This window comes from Nuphar pumila, chromosome 3, assembly GCF_984573655.1.
Source record: "Nuphar pumila chromosome 3, dmNupPumi1.hap1.1, whole genome shotgun sequence".
Classification (NCBI taxonomy): domain Eukaryota; kingdom Viridiplantae; phylum Streptophyta; class Magnoliopsida; order Nymphaeales; family Nymphaeaceae; genus Nuphar; species Nuphar pumila.
The window spans coordinates 13942364-13963012 of record NC_143251.1 but is presented as its reverse complement, the minus strand read 5'-3'; the positions used below and the strand labels follow the sequence as shown (position 1 = coordinate 13963012).

General features: G+C 37.1%; 1 protein-coding gene across 1 annotated transcript; it reads left to right on the top strand.

The window, feature by feature from the left end:
- The first annotated feature begins 3054 nt into the window (after positions 1–3054).
- LOC149842052 (uncharacterized) lies at positions 3055–10697 on the top strand. Its single transcript, XM_090000577.1, has 10 exons — positions 3055–3419; positions 7062–7187; positions 7272–7368; positions 7975–8091; positions 9076–9257; positions 9329–9421; positions 9729–9782; positions 9890–10060; positions 10157–10227; positions 10348–10697. The coding sequence occupies exons 1-10, from the start codon at positions 3055–3057 to the stop codon at positions 10695–10697; spliced, it is 1626 nt and encodes a 541-aa protein (XP_089856703.1).
- The last annotated feature ends 9952 nt before the right edge of the window (positions 10698–20649 follow it).

Sequence of the window (20649 nt, the reverse complement as noted above, 5' to 3'; positions counted from 1 at the left end):
GTGAATGGCGTTCCACGTATCTGTTATGTCCAACATTTGAAAAAAAGAGCATCTTTTTCATCATGTGCAATGCGTGGGATGGACCATACGTGCCCTAAAGGTCCTGAACACACTCATGCCACTGAAGCCCATTGAAAGTCGCTCATGGTCGTCGAAAGTGCTAGAAATTGTTGGAGGGTCGTCGATCGCTGGAAGTCAAGAATGACAGTGAGAGATTTGAGAAAGTCAAAACCTTATTGGACTTTTTTTTATAGTGGCATAATAACCATTATACCCTTTAAAAAGGGGCATTTCACTATTATTTTTATTTTTTGGGTAAAAAATTTATTGTTAAGGGCTAAAAGTGACCACTACTAGAAAGTGAGCTTCTCATTATTGGGAAGCTCGCTTCCATGAAATCAGGAAACTCTCTTCTTATTTAGGAGAAGCTTGAAGTGCATCATTTTGCGCTTTCCCATTTATATGGGCGCTTTTGGTAACCCTGAATCGAACCACGTATATGCATATTATTTCTCTATTTCTACTCCCTAATCTCTTATTTAATTTGTATTCAATTTGTTCTTTATTAACATGGTATTAGATACAGACTAGATCCGTTTTCACCAACTTGAAGTCTGCATTCTTTTTTTTATTGGCAAGATCGTACTACAATCTTCATGATACATCTTCAAGCAACTTTGGTTCAAAATGTAGCTTGTCTGATGCTTCATTATTATGTTATCATCATTGAAATATTGATGAGTTCAATCATCTTTATCAATTCCAGCATATATTTGTCCATTTTCAAGTTGTAAGTTATCTTAGTTCGCCCTCCAGCTTGAAGGAGTGTGTTAGAATCTATAATGATACGAAAGAATATTGTTTATCATATATAGTAGTATTCAAGATAATTGCTTATCTCAAAGAGCGATTACAATCTCAAAAATTATCACTTATAAAGTATGGTGATAATCTACAGATTTTAAAATTATCATTTATCCTTATATCATGTTAATTATTTCTCATATTAATTGTAGATAAAAATTTTTTTATCTAGATCATGTACTTGTATAAATGTGTAAGTTGAGTCAACAACAACTACGCCTTCGTCCCAAAACAATTGGGATCGGCGATATGAACCAACAAAGAAAATCATTCTGGGTCTTCCACATGAATCCTTCTCCTCCAATCATTTCTATCCAATAAAATTGGAAAAGTAAAAAGCCAAAGAGAGAGGATGTGAGAGTTTTTTTTTTTTCCTTAGATGTAAGCATTTTGCCAAACCACCTATTCTTGTTATTTCTTCATTTCTCTTTCCTAATCTCTTATTTAATTTTTATTCAATCAGTTTCTTTATTTTTTAAATCAAATTTTGAAATGTCACGTGAAAGAATTTTCAAATGGCTTGATCAAATGCTTCAGCTGCAGAAATCATTGTTTTTGCTGTGGATAAATGACTTTTCCTTTTAATCGAATGAACTTTGGATAAATGAATTGACACAGAAAACTAAAAAACTAGGTACAACTTTCAGTTTCTCTTACTCTTTTAAAAAGATATTGTCTTAATTATGATCGAGGTATCAATCCCAACGTAGATCACACTGATCAACATAGTTCCAATTAATCTTTTAATATGAGAATCACTTTTACTCTTTGCAAAAAAGGTTTAGAAATAGGTTTTTTAAATAATTTTTACTAACTTCTTACAAAATCTTTAAAATTTTAGGAATACCACAAAGTTTAAAATTTATTTATTTTTTTTAAAACTCTCAGACTAGTTTGGAAAAATTGTTTAGATATTATTGGAATTCTAGAAATTTTATAAAAATGTAGTAATCTTGCCCAAGCCTAAATCCATTTTCAGATTCAACAAAGTGTAGGCAGATAGAAGTTGCTCACCATGACTACGGCTGGTATATATACGAGCTTTACCTGACGATTTTGAAGTGTTCAAGCTTGGTTCATTCTTGTGGCAAGCCAAGTTGAGTTCGAACTCATAAGCAGCCCAAGTCAAACAAGCCGAGTTCAAGCCAGCTTGCTTCTAAAAAAGAAAATACTATTTTTTAGCTGAAGAAATAGGATTGTAAGAAGATACATGCAAAATATATCTAAAATATATTTATTACTTCCTAACAAATTTATACGAGTCCAGCCTATCTGAGTACCCATGGTTCATATTTAGCTTGCCAAGCCTATTGTACAAGTTTGTACGATCCCTTTAATCAAGTATAATAGTACATGATCCATTTAGTAAAGATTGGCCTCTGAATCCAGTTTTTTTTTTTGGTAAATGGAAATCAATAAATAATAAGGCATTAAAATTTTATGATAAAAAAACATGTTTTTCATCTATAAAAAAAACCATGATCCAGGTGTCAATTGTGATCAGATCAACCAATGTGAATCAAATTGAATGTCATTCACCGATTTTCTTGAAAATAAACCATATATATTGGTTCTTTTTAATGTTCTTATGATATATATAAAATTTTATTCTCTACTTCATTGTTTAGGCATTAATTCCATATTTTAGAACGGAGTGGACCCTATAAGTCATCATTTACTTTGTATAAGACTTAACTAAGAAATAAAAGAAACAAGAAAGAAAACGGCATTTATTTGAAAAGAATTGTTAGTTGCTTGGTTACCAACGGGGGATCCGCTTGTGTGACAGGAGCAGTTAGTGCAAGTCACCTTCTGTTGGAACGTTGCAAGTTCGAACCCCAAATGGTATGATTGTATAACTGGTAGGGGTCTGCCTAACCCCAGCTTTCTATGTCTAAAAATATTGTTAGTCGCTTGGTTAACCAATCTCTCTCTCTCACTCTCAAATTTCAAACGGTAACAAAGGGAGCAAAAATATAAAATCTCTCTCTCTCTCTCTCTCTCTCTCTCTCGATCAAAAATCAAAAATCAAAGATCAAAGATCTCTAATTAATTCTACCCATTTTGGCATCTCTGAATCCCATTCTTCTTCTCTCCCTCCTCTTCCCATCCGACTCCCCCACTACTCTCGCTTCCACTCATTCACAGAAACCACAGTTTGATATTTATCATTTTCTGATATTATATATGATGGAAGGTTCAAGTAGTGGCCATGGTGGTGAGCCTATTTGCAGCAGCAGTAAGGAGGCGACACCATCGATGCTGCAAATCGGAGGGTGTTGGTATGGAGAGTTGCACGTGAATTTGGGGGCTTGGACGGTCACCATGCTCAGGAAAGTGATCGCCAGGCAATGCGGTTGCGGGACGCTCTACATCAAGATGTTCAGTGCCGGCAATGTTCTCAGAGACGGAGGAAAGAGTCTTCTGGAGTTGGGGTTGCAGAACAACTCCAAGATTGGGGCATTCAAGATTACGCTGCAGAAGTTCAAGGCCTTCAGCCGGGCCAGCGACAAGTACCAAGAATGGTTGCACGGAAGCTGGCTCTCTCAGATGAGGCAACTCTCCTTAATTCTTTGTGCTTCTTTGGATCTTTCGTTTCCTTTTTGTGGTGTGTTTACTAGATCAGGTCGACTGTTAATTGTTTGTGCTCTCCTTCTGAACATTTCCATGCAAACCATGAGAGTGATCGCAATGCCAACTTTTCTTCTTCTTCTTCTGCGTTTTATTTTTATTTTCTTGAGTTTTTTTTTTTCATCTTCTTCTTCTTTCGAAAGAATTATTTGCTCGAGTTCTTGGTTCCTTGGGGCCATGTTTATGATGTTATTGATAGAAATTGAGAACCGTTACAAACACGAACAAAGATTCTTCGGTAGAAGGGTGTGAGTTCCTTTATCATGAAAATTAGATTGCTGGTGCAAAAGTTCAGATGAGGAAAACGTTCGTCATGATCGATATCGTATAGAGTAAGAAGCTTGCACATGCACAACTTTTTGACGTGTTGGGTGTGAATCCATACAGTGATCAGGTGCAACGCAATTGCACCAAAAATGTATGCTGCACCATCTCCTTCCATGACACCTTTCTATTCAGTCCAATAACCGGACAACTTTGTGGGGCCCACACCGAAATGGACAGTTGTCATTGAAGGAGATGGAGTGGCATATGTTTTGTGCAATTGCGTTGTATTTGATCTAGGGTTGTCAACGGGTCAGGTTTGGCTCAGACCCAGGTGAGACCAAACGCAGACTGATTTGTGAAGCTGGTACCGGTTGGATCCGATCGAATCCACCTTAAGAGAAACCATATCAAGTTCCTATAAGGATTACATGAACCATTCTGAACAATACCCGGTAAATAATATTTTTTGTGTTTTTTATATTAAAAAATTTACAGATCTTAGTTGGAACTGAGGTTAGAACCGGGCCATGAAATTTCACAAATTATACCCAGCTCCATATATTAATTGGACCCTTTGAGTTTGACCTGGATTCTAATGGGAACTCTTTTTTTATAACCAAACCCTGACCATATAGGGTTTGGGTAGAGGTTGTGTCCGGGTCAAACCCGACCCATTGACATCCCTGTGGAATGGTTTTTACGAAGACCATTGCAAGGTGCAATGTGATTGACAAAAAAGAAAGAAAGAGTGACTACCCATTTGTTGAATGACAATTTTTTGCCCTTTAACTATTTTTTAATTGACAATTACTTTTTCTGCTGCATATTCATAACCTTAACATATCGTTGGTGTATACGATAATAGAGTTGTAAGAGTTGTTAAATAGTAAGAATATGAGTTATTGAGTATTATTTTGTTTGGGCACCAAATGCATACTTTGGAGCTTGATTGCACCATATAAGTCACCATTTACATTATTTTTGTTTTCATAGTTTTTCCTGAATTTTTTATTTTTATGATTTTTTGAATTTATTAAAAAAACATTTTGAAGGCCGATTCAAAACCATTTTATTCAGGTTCTCTTCATTTTGAAAACAAAAATTGATTGAAAAACTGGTTTTGACAAACGTTGGTTAGTTTGATCCTCTCTGAAAAAAAAATGTGGTAGTCGTATTAAATACAAACTTGAATTGATACTAAAACAAAAAGGTGTTGAGATTGAGATTCAAATTGGTTCCGCTTATCCCTAAAGACATCTCTATCTTCGTACCCCTCTTTGGGATTTCATTGATGCAAGTTGTTTTTTATCAAATGAGACTCCATAGATGTGATCTACATCATTCATTTAGTTAAAATCTACATTTAAACCACCAAAATCCGGCTTGTATGCAATTGGTGATTAAAAAACAACGGTTGAGAAAATACAAAATTGTGCGATTTAAAAAACATTTTCATAAAAAATAAGATCTAAGGTTCAAACTTGTTAAATCGACCATGCTGAATCCATTTATAGGATCAGAAACAAACAACTTGCATGCTTCATAAGATTTAAGCGGATTATGAAGATAGGGGATCAGTGGAACCACCGAACTCGTTGAGATTAAATGCAAGAGTAGTGATATAACTAGTCCTCAAACAGCACTGAAGGAAAAAAAATTATGTTACCATTTTAACAAACAGATAAGAATAAATGGAGAATAACGTACTTGTCATAAAGTTAAACAAGTAAGCAGTAACAAAATAAAAGTATTTTTCCAGGACAAATATTTCCTACCATTTGGTAGTTATGTAAATATTTCTCTAGCACATTGTAGCTTTACTGTTGATTGGACAACATGGCATAAAATAAATGAAGAAAAAGTAGGATCATCTTGGTTTAAGTACCCCACAAAGGCAGAGTCCGGACTGGGTGCAATATGATTGCACAAAAAATTGTGCATTAAGCACCTCATCACCGTCCATCAGATCTTGGGTCCCACACCAGACAAGCCCATCGGCAAAATGGAGGGTGATCAGGTGCTTAATGCACAAATATTTATGCAATCATATTGCACCTTATCTTTTCACCACAAAGGCTCCCCACATGGCCATTGGCTATGTTGGGAAGAATATGTATGTGTGATCATTGCTTCATAAAGATGACTTATATATAGTTGGTTTTTTATTGTAATTGGCATTCTTATCAATGAATTATGGTGGATGGTGGAGGTCTGCCTTACCCCCATCTTGCCTTTATATATATATATATATATATATATATATATATATATATATATATATATATATATATATATATATATATATGTGTGTGTGTGTGTGCAAGCCTAAGTGTGATGACTCCTTTGAGACAAAGGTAAGCCCACAAAGTTTTATGCTGTCAGAGGACAGTAATCATAAATACAGTAGGCTAAGCCAGCACGGCTAGGTCTCTGATTCAGAAAACGGTTTGTTTGTGTAAATAACCCAAAAAAAAAACAAAAAAGAAAGGAAGGAGTTTTAACCACTTGAGAGTGGATCATTGTTGTCACTGTGGTTGCAAATCGGCTTCCTATCTTGTTGGCACAAAACCTATACTAAACGAGTTGATTCGGTTTATTTTTAATATTATTTTAATACTTGACTGACGTGTCATTTGCTGGTGAAGAATTGGCCGACCCAGTTCAGATCCGTATTGAAAATCGATTCAAGGTTGCAATACGATAATGATAGCATTGGGTCATAAACAAAACATCAGTCTATCCTGATCCCCACCACCTGAACTGGGGTTTTCCCTCGATATACATATACCAAAAAAAAAACTTGCCTTAAGTGAAAAAACTTCCAAGTTGAAGAATATCAAATAAAATAATAAAAATAATTCGCTTCAGGGATTTTGAAGTACTGTATATATGCAGCTGCCGTGTCTCAGATGTGATCTGTGTACTTGATTTTATAGGAATATAAGGGTCAGCTGAAGTGTTCGATTTTTCTCAATGGTTCAAAATCTTTGTAAATTTTAGAGGCTCCAAATATCATTTTTTTCATCGAAAACACATATCCAGGTGTGGATTCCTAGTAAATAGACCATGCCCAACACATTTATGAGGTTGGAACTGTGAAAAAAATACCAGAAAAACAGAAAAAGCCATCAAACATGTATCGCAATTCGCAAGCACCTACGCTCTACTCTCTCTCTCTCTCTTTATATATATATATATATATATATATATATATATATATATATATATATATATATATATATATATATATATATATTCTTGATTGATTTCTTTAGTTCCTAACACCAAGACATAAGCAGGAAAACCATCGTCGCACTGGCTGAGAAGCACGCACAAGAACCTTTAGATGCAAGAGCTGAGGTCGAAATTGAAAGCTTGAGTGGCACAACTTTAACGGTGAATATCGCCTCCGATGCTGAGAAGAGGTATGCCAAACATTGCATTTGTGCATTTGATTGTGGTGGTAATCACAACATCAATAACATGTGAGAGTTTCCAAAAATCGGCAGAATAATTTTGATGGGTCTGATGCTTCACCATTATGGCAAGTGTTTAATAATGAAAGGCAAATACAAGGAAGCTCTGGATGCACTGGCAGTATCAGAGGCAAGTGTTAGTTCTCTCATTTATTTGTTTCATGCATGTTTTCATTAGTTGTGTAGAATACTTTCAGTTAAACATAAAAAAACTCCTTCATGAGACATAATGCCCTTGCCATTGCCGCATGACCAACTCATAGAGGAGTTTCACAAAAACATCAGAGGTTACGTTTTTGTGAAACTCTTCAGTCCTCGTGATTTTTTCTGAAGTATGTTGTCATGCTTTTCAGAGAACTCATGCATGATGGTTCATGAGATGCTCTATTTTGGCCCCTGCATCATTCCTTGATATACTGCTCATATTGAAAACTTCATCCCGTATCCTCAGCCGTATCTAAGTGACATAGGCAGGAAGTCATCCATTAGAGGACCATTCTGATGCACAAATATTTCTGCCACTAACAGCTTGGGAAATTTTTGTTTGCAGGGGGCCTTTTGCTTTTTTGGTCCTCATTTTACTTATGTGAGTTGGTTCCCACCATATAAGAGCTTCCAGTGTTTCTGGCTGGCTTACTCCTTTTCTCTTTGCTAAACTTGGACCTTTTTTCTTCATCTTCAGGGAATGCACAATATACCACTACTCCATCTAGACATTGTATGGTGTCATCTTCAGGGAATGCACAATCCAGACATCATGTGCCTCTCAAAAGCTGTGGCTCGATTGAAAGATGCTCGGAACGTGATTAAGAACTATTACAACAGAACCCCCGAATGGGCAAATTCTGTCATGGTTGGTCGATACCTAGAACACATCAAGTAAGCCACTCTGGTTCTTAAGTGCATGTTTGTTTGTTTTTAACGCGCTTGGTATCTTATCATTACTTAGTGCACTGTAGACAAATCTGTACCAGCACAACCCGGGCTGACCATGCATGCATGCAAAGCTTGGTGATCCCCTTGCATGATCATGCAAGCATGCATGTGCACACCTATACACTGTTTCCATTCTTGTGACTATCTTGACTTAGAGATGGAAGTTGAACCCTCATCATGCTTAAGAGACATCTTTGAAATATATATATATGTATGCAGATATTTGAGACTAGAGCTCTTGGAAGGTATTGCAGCCTATCACCTAAAGCGCTCCAAAAAAACGCGCAATTCTTTGGATTCTGCCAAAATAAGATATGAGCAGGTACTGTTTTCCTTGGTCAGATCATTCTGTTGATAGTTCTATGATCCGAGTGTAATCCAAGTAGGCCTAGTTTCAGATAATGCAATAAGCTTCAGCATTTGGAGTAACCGACATAACTTATTACATCAAACAGATAATTAGAAGCCTCTGGCTTCTTTTTTTACAGCAAAACCAGGATTTCGGCATTATAAAAGGTTGGGTTCTATGATGGATAAGTTAGTTTCAACAAAGAGACTAAGGAATGCGTATGCCATTAGGAACTTGATCTGGCAGCAGCAAGAGTTTTAACAGAGGGCTTCTGCTGCCATTTATCAAGAAAACCAAATTATTTGCTTTGAAGTATAACCATCAAGAACTTCATGCCTTGCCTTACCTAAAAGTGATAAAATTATATGCTTCTAGATGTAAACCTATAGATTTTATGAGTTTAGGATGCTGTTATCTGTCCCGACACTAAGAGTTTTGATTGTTGTTGTACTTGGTGCACTTTCTTCTGTAAAAAATCAGTTGATCTCATCAAAACTTACTGGTCTGCTATCTGTTGCTGTTTCTGCTTTTTCTTATGCATTCTTTTTTCAGCTTCGAGTGCGTTATGGGACACTGTCACAAATCAAAAGGATGGGCTTTGAAGCACAAGCAGCAAAAAGAGCTCTAATGGTTGCTGGTCAAGATACTGAGAGTATAGTCAATTTTTTGGAAGAACAGAAAGAAAGGAGGCTCCTCAGAGTTGAGGCAAGCATGAAGCAATGTGAAGAATCAAGGCAAGGCCCGCATGCCTACTTTCGTTTTTTCCCTTCATAGGTATGTTTATTTTATGTTCCTCTGATCTCAGATTGAATCACGTCTTTAGGGAACAAATGATCCACAGATTGAATCCCAAAGGGGTAGTCAGTGTAGAAAAGTTGTCTGTGCTCACCTCTCTTGGGTAAGCAATACAATGACAATTTTATAACAGTTGGAATACGTATGTTTGCCTTGCATTACATTTTTCCTCTCTTTAGTAACACCATCCAAGTCATTTTTTGCATATACTCACAAATGAATTTCTCCCTTTCTCTAGAAATCATTGATTTTGAAAATTTCTAGAGGGCATGGATTACAGTCGTATAGAAGGTTACTCATAATTTCATAACTCTTGGCTTTTGCTAAGATAAGCAACTGTCCCTTCAAAGATATAACCATGAACATACCCTTATTTTCTACTGAAAGCGTTTTTATTCATTTGTTTGTAGGTTCTGCACATCCTTATACAGAAACGATAACATGGAATTACATTTAAAAAGAATGTGATTTTTATTATGAAGGAGCAATCAGATTGCCGAATTCTTCATTTTTTATACACCAAACTTTTTCTTGTACTTTTTAACACCAATTAATCACTTGTTGCTAGCAGAATACATCCATGGATTGCATGGGAATCCCTCTACGGAAACGGAAATAATCTTGAGCAAGCTTTATATGATTCAACAGACATAGAAATGCCTCGCCTGCTACTAGTGGATCAGAGGAAGGCAGTGCTTGAATATATGGGCTTTAAAAGTGAGAATGTTACACCAACAGCTTAGTTTACTCATTGTTTTATTTCTTTCAATTTTAAAAAGCTTATAATTAGCTTAAGGCATAAGAAGATTGTGTTTTTTTTAATTATGTTATATTGCAGTTGTGTCTCAAACAAGAGAAGGTGCCTTGACTCTACCCAGCTCTGCAGAGACAATTCAAGGCCACCAAGATGTTAGAACTTTCAAAGAAGGTGTCAGTTTACTCATTATTTTATTTCTTTCATTTTTCAACAGCTCATAATTAACTTAATACACAAGAAGATTGTGTTGTTTTTATTCTGTTATATTGCAGTTGTGTCTCAAACAAGAGACGGTGCCTTGACTCTACCCAAGTCTGCAGAGACAATTCAAGGTTACCAAGATGTTAGAACTTTCAAAGAAGGTGCCAATTCCTCCAAGAGCAGAGAGAACAGTACATCTCAAGATCATGAATACATGGTTGAGGACAAAAATAGGGACGCTAAGGTGGAAAGTGAGATTTATGAGTGTCTCAGTATATGTTCACTGTTGGATCTTGAATTTGCACCAGAAAGGGATGCCATGGAGGAGCATAACTTTCTGTTCAATCTCCAGTCACGAAAAAGGAATGCCAAAAGAAAGGATAAGCTTCTTGGTTCAATGAATGGAGTGTCGATCCAGTGAAACAATTTGATACAAAGTACTGGTTTATCACTGAGATGTGTGCGTCTGTGTCGACATGCAAAGGGGTGTCTTTCTCTGGAGCTATGCCAATTGGATCATCTGATGAAATGTCAAATAAAAACAAAGAATCACAAATTTAACCTGGTTCGGATCATATGATCCTACGTCCACGACCAGGCAAACACGCACTCCCTTGAGATTTTATTGAATGTCATTTACAGGTTACAGGCCTCACATATAGATAGCATAATAACATCCAGACAGGAAAGGGATAACTACAAAAATAACAATGGAAAGGAAGGATATCGATAAGAAGGAAATTGTTAATGATAAAAACAAATCACACCAGCTTAACTGATTCCTCCGTGATGCCCTGTGAGCCAGCTTGCATTCCATCACTCCCCATCAAGTGGGGCGTATACATCGTAGCAGCTGCACTTGCTAAGAGCAATAGCGAGTTGTTGTTTAGTCAAACTTTTTGTTAGCCCGTCTGCCAATTGGTTTGAACTCCGAGTATATGGAGTTTGAATTTCTCCATTCTGAACTTTTTCTCTTACAAAAATGGCAATCTATCTCTATATGTTTCATTCTATCATGAAACACTGGATTTGCGGCAATATAAATGGCAGCTTGATTGTCGCAATACATTGGAATGGGCAATGAGAATACGAGTCCCATTTTAGTCAGTAGTTTTTTTATCCATATAATCTTGCTAGCTGTAGCGGTCATGCCCCGATATTCTGCTTCAACACTGGATCTTGAAACTACTTTTTGCCTTTGACTGCTCCAAGATACAAGATTATCTCTTATATAACACAATATCCCGTACTTCCTGCCCAGTCTGCATCTGAATAACCTCTGATTTCCACATGATTGTTTCCTTTGTACCATAAACCTTGACCGAGAGATTTTTTTCAAATATCTCAAAATATGATCCACCATATTTAAGTGAGATTCCATAGACTGTGCATATGCTGACTGACTAGACTAACTGCATGAGTGATGTCTGGTCTGGTCATAGTTAAATAAATAAGTTTCCCTACAAGTTGTTGATATTGGGCAATATCAGAGATGGGCTCATCACCTTCACTTTGGTTTCTGAAATTACTTTCAAGAGGAGTATTCTTAGGACGACTACCCATTTTTCCCGTTTTCTTTAGCAAGTCTAGAGTATATTTTCTCTAGGACATAAGAATTCCCTTATTTGAATGGGCAAACTCAATCCCTAGGAAATATCTTAGTCTGCCAGGTCTTTAATGTCAAATTCTTTTTGAAGCATTTCCTTGGTAATTTGAATGCGGCTAAAATTGTTTTCTGTGATTATCAGGTCATCAACATATATGAGAATGAGAACCAAATGGTCTTCATCCCTACGAATAAACAATGAATTGTCTGCCTTGCATCTGACAAATTTATTCTCTTACAACGCCTTACTTAACTTGAAGTACCATGCTCATGGAGACTGTTTTAACCCGTAAATGAATTTTCTCAATCTTCAAACAAGATTTGACCGCTCTTAGGGACGGCCCTGTGGTATCTTCATATAAACTTCTTCTTGCAATTCTCCTTATAAAAATACATTTTTTACATCCATTTGAAATAATGGCCAATTGAAATTACATGCAACCTAAAGTAATACCCGAATCGTGTTCATTTTTGCTACGGGAGCAAACGTCTCCTCGTAGTCTAGACCCTGAGTTTGCGTGTAGCCTTTGGCCACAAGCCTTGCTTTATGCCTTTCTATTGTCCCATCGTGATTATATTTTATCTTGAATATCCATGTACACCCTACACTTTTCTTCTCCTTTGGGAGAGTAGTTAAATTCTAGGTATGGTTCTTGTGTAGAGATTCGAGTTCTTCTTTCATCGCCTTACACCAGACCGAACTCTTCTTTGCTTCTTTATATGTAGATGGTTTCTGCTGCAGAACACTCAGAAAAACATGATATTTGCCTGAAATATTTTTATATGATAACTATTTTTCTATAGGATTAGTAACAGCTTTATACGTAACATAATCATTCAAGTATTTTGGTGTATGACTAGTATGTTGAGACCTCCTTAGTTCAATATTGTTATGCTCAATTTCACTTTCATCAAGCACTAAGGGTTGATTACCAGATGGAGACTAAGAATTAGTTTCTGAGTGTTCCCTATTTTGATGAATTTCAGTCATGACGACCAGATCATCATAATAATTCACATTTGGAAGAACTATCTCCCCCTATCTAGCATTTTTCTCATCAAAATTTTTGAAGAAAGGAGTAAATTCATCAAATTTGACATCTCTTGAAATATATAGTTTTTTTTCTTTCGAACTATAGCACCTATAACCCTTTTTATCTGTAGCATCAGTAAACACACATTTGCGAGCTTTAGGGCTAAGCTTATCATGTCCAATCTTGTCAATCATAAAAAAGTCAGTACATCCAAATATTCTAAGATGTTCAATACCAATTTTGTGCCCTTTAAGAATTTGAAGGGAAGATTTCTCGTTCAATCGGCTACTAGGTAGCCGATTTATGAGATAACAGGCAGTCATAATGGCTTCGCTCCAAAACAATTTTGGCATATGAGCTTGGAAAAGCAGAGATGTGGTGGTTTCAAGAAGATGACGATTTTTTCTTTCAGAATGCTATTTTGCTGAGGAGTTTTGATGCAAGTATATTAATGTTCCATTCTACTATTGTTTTCAAAATTATCAAAGGATCTATTTTTGAATTTAGTCTCATTATCTATACTCAAGCATTTGATGCGGGTATCATATTGTGTTCTAATCATATTGTAAAAGACCTCAAATTTTTTAAAAACTTGGTCTTTGGTTTTCAGTAGATATAGCCAAGTTGTCTTTGAAAAATCATCAATAATCGACAAATAAAACTTGAATCCATTATATGACTCTATGGGTGCAGGCCCCCACACATCAACATGCACTAAATCAAACAGTTTATTGGCCACGCTTTGAAACAAACTAAATAATGGATGCGACATTTTAGAGTACTGGCATACATCACACATACTTTGATCAATAGTAACATTAGGCATTAATTAAGGTTGACAAAGACCTACTAGATGGATGTTCCAACCGCATATGCCATAGTTGACCATCTCTGGAGCAAAACGTCATCATAGCTGCCAATTTAAGTTGATCTATCACATATAGCTCATGCTCCATTTTTCTCTCACCAACCTTCAAATTCGTCATCCTATTCTGAAAGAATACATCATGCAAAGTAAAAACGACATTGCAATTAAGATCCTGAGTCAATCTTGACATGGATAGGAGATTTGACGCAAGGTAAGGCATGTAGAGGGTTTTAAAACTTTTTCCAAAAAACTTGGTTTCACATATCCCCTTAACAGATATTTCAAATCTGTTGGCTATAGTGATGGTTCTTGGATTATGAACGTCTTCTACCTTTTTAACCTTGTTGCATGACATATGTTCTAAAGCTCCTGAATCCACAATCCATACATTACGAGTAATATGAAATGGGGATGAGACCATACCTGAACTTTAACATGTTGTAACGGTCGAGGCAGCGATGGCGGATTCAGAACTTTGCTTGCCAAGATTCTTGATCATGTATGCAATAGTAGCCAACGTGATTTCTTGAGATTTTTCTTTAACACAAGCAACTTGAGCTTTTGCAGGCTCCTTATCTCTCTCACTACTCCCTGGCTTCCCATGAATTTTTCGACATCTTTTCTTCACGTGACTTTCTTTTTTACAATAGGTATACACAGATCTTTTTCCTTTCCTGTTATACTTTTCATATTTATGATGGGTGGTGAAAGCATTGAAAACCACTTTTTTACTTTGATCCTCCCTATGCTGGGATTCTAGTTTCATGTTCATCACTTTTTTATGGGATTCTTCTCTCATTATCATCAAACAAACATTAGATAAAGATGAAAATTCTGAGGCCATAAGAATTTGACTACGAAGGTGCTCATAATCTGGCCCTAGACCAGCAAGAACCTGAAACATTTTCTCATGTTCTTTCAATTTTTTAAGATCCACAAAGTCACTATAAGAGCTTGTTAGAGAGTCAAGCTCGTCCCACATACTTTTTAACTTGCTGAGGACATATCATTTTTCTTGTATTCATGTATGCTTTGAGTAAGTTGATACATTTAGGCTATCTCATTCCTTTCACTATATAGGTCACGGGCTGCGTTTCAAATTTTTTGAGTTGTATTTAGAAATAAAAATTCTTTGACAATAGAGGTTTTCATGGAATTTAATAACCGTGACATCACCAAATCATTGAAACTTTGTCATTCCTCAAGTTGAGGGCTGGCTTCCTCAGGACGTAAACTCTTTCCAGTGATGAATCCTAGTTTAGATTTTTCACAGAGATAAAGTCTAACAGACTTGGCCCTCGATAAATAATTTGAGCCATTTAGTAAGATAGATGTGATCTTGAGATTTGGTGTTACTTGCTCATGAATCAAAACTTTTTCAACATTACTCCTGCTTGGTGCATCAGTGGTGCTGCCACCACTTTGGATCAGTCGATCATTGTCTGCCATGAGGAGTGTAAAAAATTAGAAACCAGGAACACCCGATCAGTACACCTCCTGCTTTGATACCATGATGAAATGTGAAATAAAAACAAAGAATCACAAATTTAACATGGTTCGGATCATATGATCCTACGTCCACGACCAGGCAAACATGCACTCCCTTGAGATTTTGTAGAATGTCATTTACAGGTTACAGGCCTCACGTATATATAGCAGAATAACATCCAAAAGGGATAACTACAAAAATAACAATGGAAAGGAAGGATATCGATAAGAAGGAAATTGTTAATGATAGAAACAAAACACACCAACTTAACTTATTCCTCCGTGATGCCCGGTGAACCAGCTTGCATTCCATTATCATCACTAGTTTGCACCAGAAAGGGATGCCATGGAGGAGCATAACTTTTTGTTCTATCTCCAATCACGAAAAAAGGATGCCAAAAAGAAGGGATAAGCTTCTTGGTTCAATGAATGGAGTGTCGTTCTAGTGAAACAATTTGATACAAAGTACTGGTTTATTACTGAGATGTGTGCGTCTGTGTTGCAACGCAAAGGGGCTCTTTCTCTGGAGCTATGCCAATTGGATCATCACTATTTCCAACCTGTTAAAATGGAAGTTCGACTAAAGGCAAATCAGTTATACAATTCAAATTCAAATCTAAGATTTGAATTTGAATTTTTCCATATCATCATCCGGATAAACCAAGAGCTACCTTCCTATTATTTTTCATTCACAGCATTGAATGAGAAATGATAGCTGTAACGTTACCTTATGTAAATAAATATCATACGTAGGCAGTTACCCATATGTAAAAAAATAAATTGAATGGTTCAGCGTGGTTACGCACCACAGTTTTCACCATCTTAGTTCAGTGTTGATCCTCTTGGTTTTAACATGGTATCAAAGCCAAACTGAACCAAGATGGCTGAGATGATATCTGAAGGCGTGGCCAAGGAGACGACCAACCCAAATATGGATGTGGACAATCCATTCTACGTGCATCATTCCGACAGTCCGGGCACCACACTGGTCTCACAACCGTTGAACGGCGACAACTATGTTGCTTGGTGTCGTGTCATGACCATGGCGCTCACTGCAAAGAATAAGATGGGATTCGTAGATGGGACTATTCTGAAGCCATTTGAGCCACCATCCCTTGTTGTGTCATGGACGCGATGCGATAATATGGTGCAGTCATGGATACTTAACGCCCTCCACAAAGATCTGGCCTCTACAGTGCTATATGCAGAATCCGCGGCTGAGGTATGGTCTGAACTAAAGCAACGTTTTTATCAGACTAATGCCCCTCGTATATATCAAATCCAGCAGCAAATTATAAGTTGCAAGCAGATGCAGTCATCTGTGGCAGCATACTTCACAAAATTGAAGGGATTGTGGGACGAGCTTGCATCATACGTCACCCTTCCACAATGTTCCTGTGGAGGAATGAAAGCTGTTTTTGAATTACAGCAAAGGGATCAGCTGATTCAATTCTTGATGGGTTTAAATGAAAGTTACAATGGTATACGAAGTCAAATTCTTTTAATGGACCCAATTCCTACTGTCTCGAAAGCCTACAATCTCATTATTCAAGAAGAAAGACAGAGGGAAATTAATACTATACCGGTTGGTTCAGAATCCATTGCAGCGGTTGCTTTACAAAGGCATGATCAAGAAAGAGAGTTTTCAATTAGAGGAAGAAACAAAAACCGGATGAGATGCGATCACTGTTAAAACCAAGAGGATCAACACTGAACTAAGATGGTGAAAACTGTGGTGCGTAACCACGCTGAACCATTCAATTTATTTTTTACATATGGGTAACTGCCTACGTATGGTATTTATTTACATAAGGTAACATTACAGCTATCATTTCTCATTCAATGCTGTGAATGAAAAATAATAGGAAGGTAGCTCTTGGTTTATCCGGATGATGATATGGAAAAATTCAAATTCAAATCTTAGATTTGAATTTGAATTGTATAACTGATTTGCCTTTAGTCGAACTTCCATTTTAACACAACCATAGGCCATTCACTTGCTTGTTTGTTGCTTATTGTCAACTCGGTACAGTTGATAGTGTTCCATATATTGGTATCAGATTCTGAAATATCATGTGAAGGAAATAACATTCAAATGCTCGATCAGACGCTTCAGTTGCTGAAACTATTGTTTGGCTTGCTCTGGACAAGTGATTTTTCTTTTTGTTGAATGAACTGTGGATAAATGAATTGGTACAGCAAACTAAAAGCTGTGTATGAATTTCTGTTTCTCTTACTCTTTGGAAAAGATAACAAATCCTACTGATCAACACAATTCTTACAAGTCTTTGCACAATAAAAAGCTCTGAAAACCTTAGTGCCATCCCAAGTTTTTTATAGTTGTAACTGTCCGCTTTTTTATATTATATGTATTACATTTTCAGTGTTTCACCAATGTGGGGAATCTGTCACACAAGATTTGCTTGGCAACTTCATCAAGTCCAATTAATCAATCTGTTGTTTTAGGTTTTTTCTTGTAGATGGGATCAGCTTATCTGCTCCTGCATAAAACTCACCTTTACTATCATTTTCACTAAGGTTGTCTCTGATCCTTGGCGTGTATTTGCCAACTGCTGATGTCACTTTTCATCAGCATGTTAGTTGGAGTCCACAATAAAAAAACACTAATCTATTATGCCATATATATTATTTAATATATATAGAGAAAATATAATTTGCTAAGCTATTGCCCCCTCACATATATTCTTCAATATATAGAGAGAAATATATTTACTAAAATCATTTGTAAGTGCAATCTAGTTGAGATGTCATTTTGCAAGTTGTTTTGACTTAAAATCAGCAACTGAGACACGTTATTGGGAAGGTGGGCACATGCCCACCTTGACCCACAGAAGCCCCCCTGCATAAAAGGTGGGCAGTGTCCATCCTGACCCGGTCAGAGTGGGCACTGATACCTGACCCAAAGGGGGGCGATGGGCGAGCTCTCACCCTGGTGTGCAAACTCCCCCCCCCCCCCCCACCAAATCTGAATTAAGTTGGATCCTAGGCAGAAAGTTTGTCAGCTTTTGATGTTGAATTGTACAATCGGAATGCTTGGATCTATATTGGTTGCTTGGCTGGAGCTTCCTATAAACAATTTTATGTTGCTTTATTGATGATCTTGCTCGGTTCTTTGGCAGAAGGGTTTATCATTGTATTATCTTGATAGGTGTACTCCTCAACATTGACATGTTTACAACACTTTTTTTGTTCTTTTTAATTTCTCAGTTTCACCACTTCATTTCTCTCAAATCTAAATCATATCATGATTGCCAATGTGACGGGCTGTTTTCTAGTTTAACGTAATGTGGAATTGTGCCCTTTGCAGTGTTGGGATCAGGTGCAATCACATTGCACAATTAGAGTGTGCTGCTGCACCTGATCACCATCCACCTGCTGTTGGGGCCCACTCTGACAGGTTGTACAATAGGAAATTGTGGGTGATCAGGTACAGCGGCCCATTGCATCCATGCACAACCAAGTCTCTTAGTCTCGGAGTGGTTTCTCTGTTTCTCATTAAAAAAAATCATGCTGCCATTATACCATTCAGTTATGTGTATACATAGCTTACTGAGTCTACCAACTGGACCCCGCTTAGTTGGTAGGAGCTGTCAGCGGCACATTCCATCCATGCAATGTGATTGCAGCTGATCCTATCCAGCACGACCAAGTTTCTTACTCTTGGAGTGGTTTCTCTATTTCTCATTAAAAAAAAATCATGCTGCCATATTTCTCATTACAGTTGTGTATACATAGCTTACTGTGTCTACCAACTGGACTCTGCTTAATTGGTAGGAGCTAGGTAGGTTGTAGGGATGGCAGTGGACCAGGGCGGGGGATAAGGTCTCTATCATCGCCCTATTTCAAAATTTTGCCCTCTGTCCTCACCTTCATCCCTACATGGGTTTTGATTTTAACTTTTATTTTTGGTTCATTCTTCGTTTCATGTCCATCCTCAGTCTAAACAGAGCGAGGAAGGTCGTAGAGGAAGGAGATGAGATAAATGAAAGCTCACGGGGCTAGTTAAAGGAAAGAGAGGAAGGAGAGATAGAGAGATTCAAGAAAGGGTTTTATGTTAAGGTTAATAATATATATATATATATATGATTTTATAGTATGTACAAGAGTATAATAGTAATTTTTTTAATGGTGACTCAAGATGGGGCGGAGGCAAGAATAAGTCCCTCCACCTCCATTCCTGCACAGGATTTGATCTCAACCTCCATCCCCAGTTCATTCCTTGTTTTATGTCTTCCACCGGGGGTCCAAATGAGGCCAGGCCCGTTTTCCTCCGGTCCATTATCATCCCTGGTAGGGTGAATAATAATTGGTGGGGTCTGCCTAACCCCAACTCGCCTTTAAAAAAAAAGCTTATTGTGTCTGCTAACGAGGCAGGGGACACCTTCACCCACACGTGGACATGCCCAAAGAACACACGGCACACCCTCATTTGTTGCAGTTTTTCATTTAGAATTTGTGCATTAAACACCTAATTGCCCTCCATCAGGCCTTGGCCCCACAACTGACAGGCCTGTCCCATGGAAGGTGATCAGTTTCTTAATACTCAAATATTTGTGCAATCATATTGCACCTGATCTTTTCACCCCCCAAAACAAGGATGAGATAGCGTGAAAAAAAAAACATTAAAAAAAATTTTTTTTTTGAGGGTACTGGACAGGGCAGGACAACACGTCCTATCCTGTAATGTCCTCTCTCGTTAAGAATTGTTAGCTTTCCTTACAGTGACTGTTAAAGAGCAAACAAAATTGATGATTTGACCCTTAAAAAAAGACCAATTTGCAAATCGCGGATAAGGTAGTGGCTAATTTGCAAAAGGTTAATACACTAACAACTATTTGACCTAGGGCACCTTGGTGACCAGTTAACCATCGTGAGTGTTTGACCATAGTCAAACTAACAACTATTGAAAGAAGGACATGCTTGAGTTTAAAGTGTTCAACCTTGGCTCATTCTTGTTGTGAGCCAAGCCGAGCTCGAGTTGATAATCAGCATGAGTCAAGTTAAAGCTGGCTTGTTTAGAGAAAAAAATACATTGTTCTATTGTTGAAAGAAAGAAATAATATTACAAAAGAATACATGTAAAATATAACTAAAGTATATTTCTTACCGCCTAATGAGCTTATACAAGTCCAGCCGAGCCGAGTTGGTGAGAAAGGCTAGGACTGATTTGCGAAATGAAATAAGACAGGTATCATTTTGCAAATTGGCTACAAAGTGAGGATCAATGTGCAAAAAGAGAAACTTTAGAATGATATATAAAAGGACACGACACGGGATTAAATTGAAGAATCCCTGTGACATGTACAGGGAAGCCTTGACTTATACGCGTGTATCTTTTGGTGGGAAAAAGGAAAAG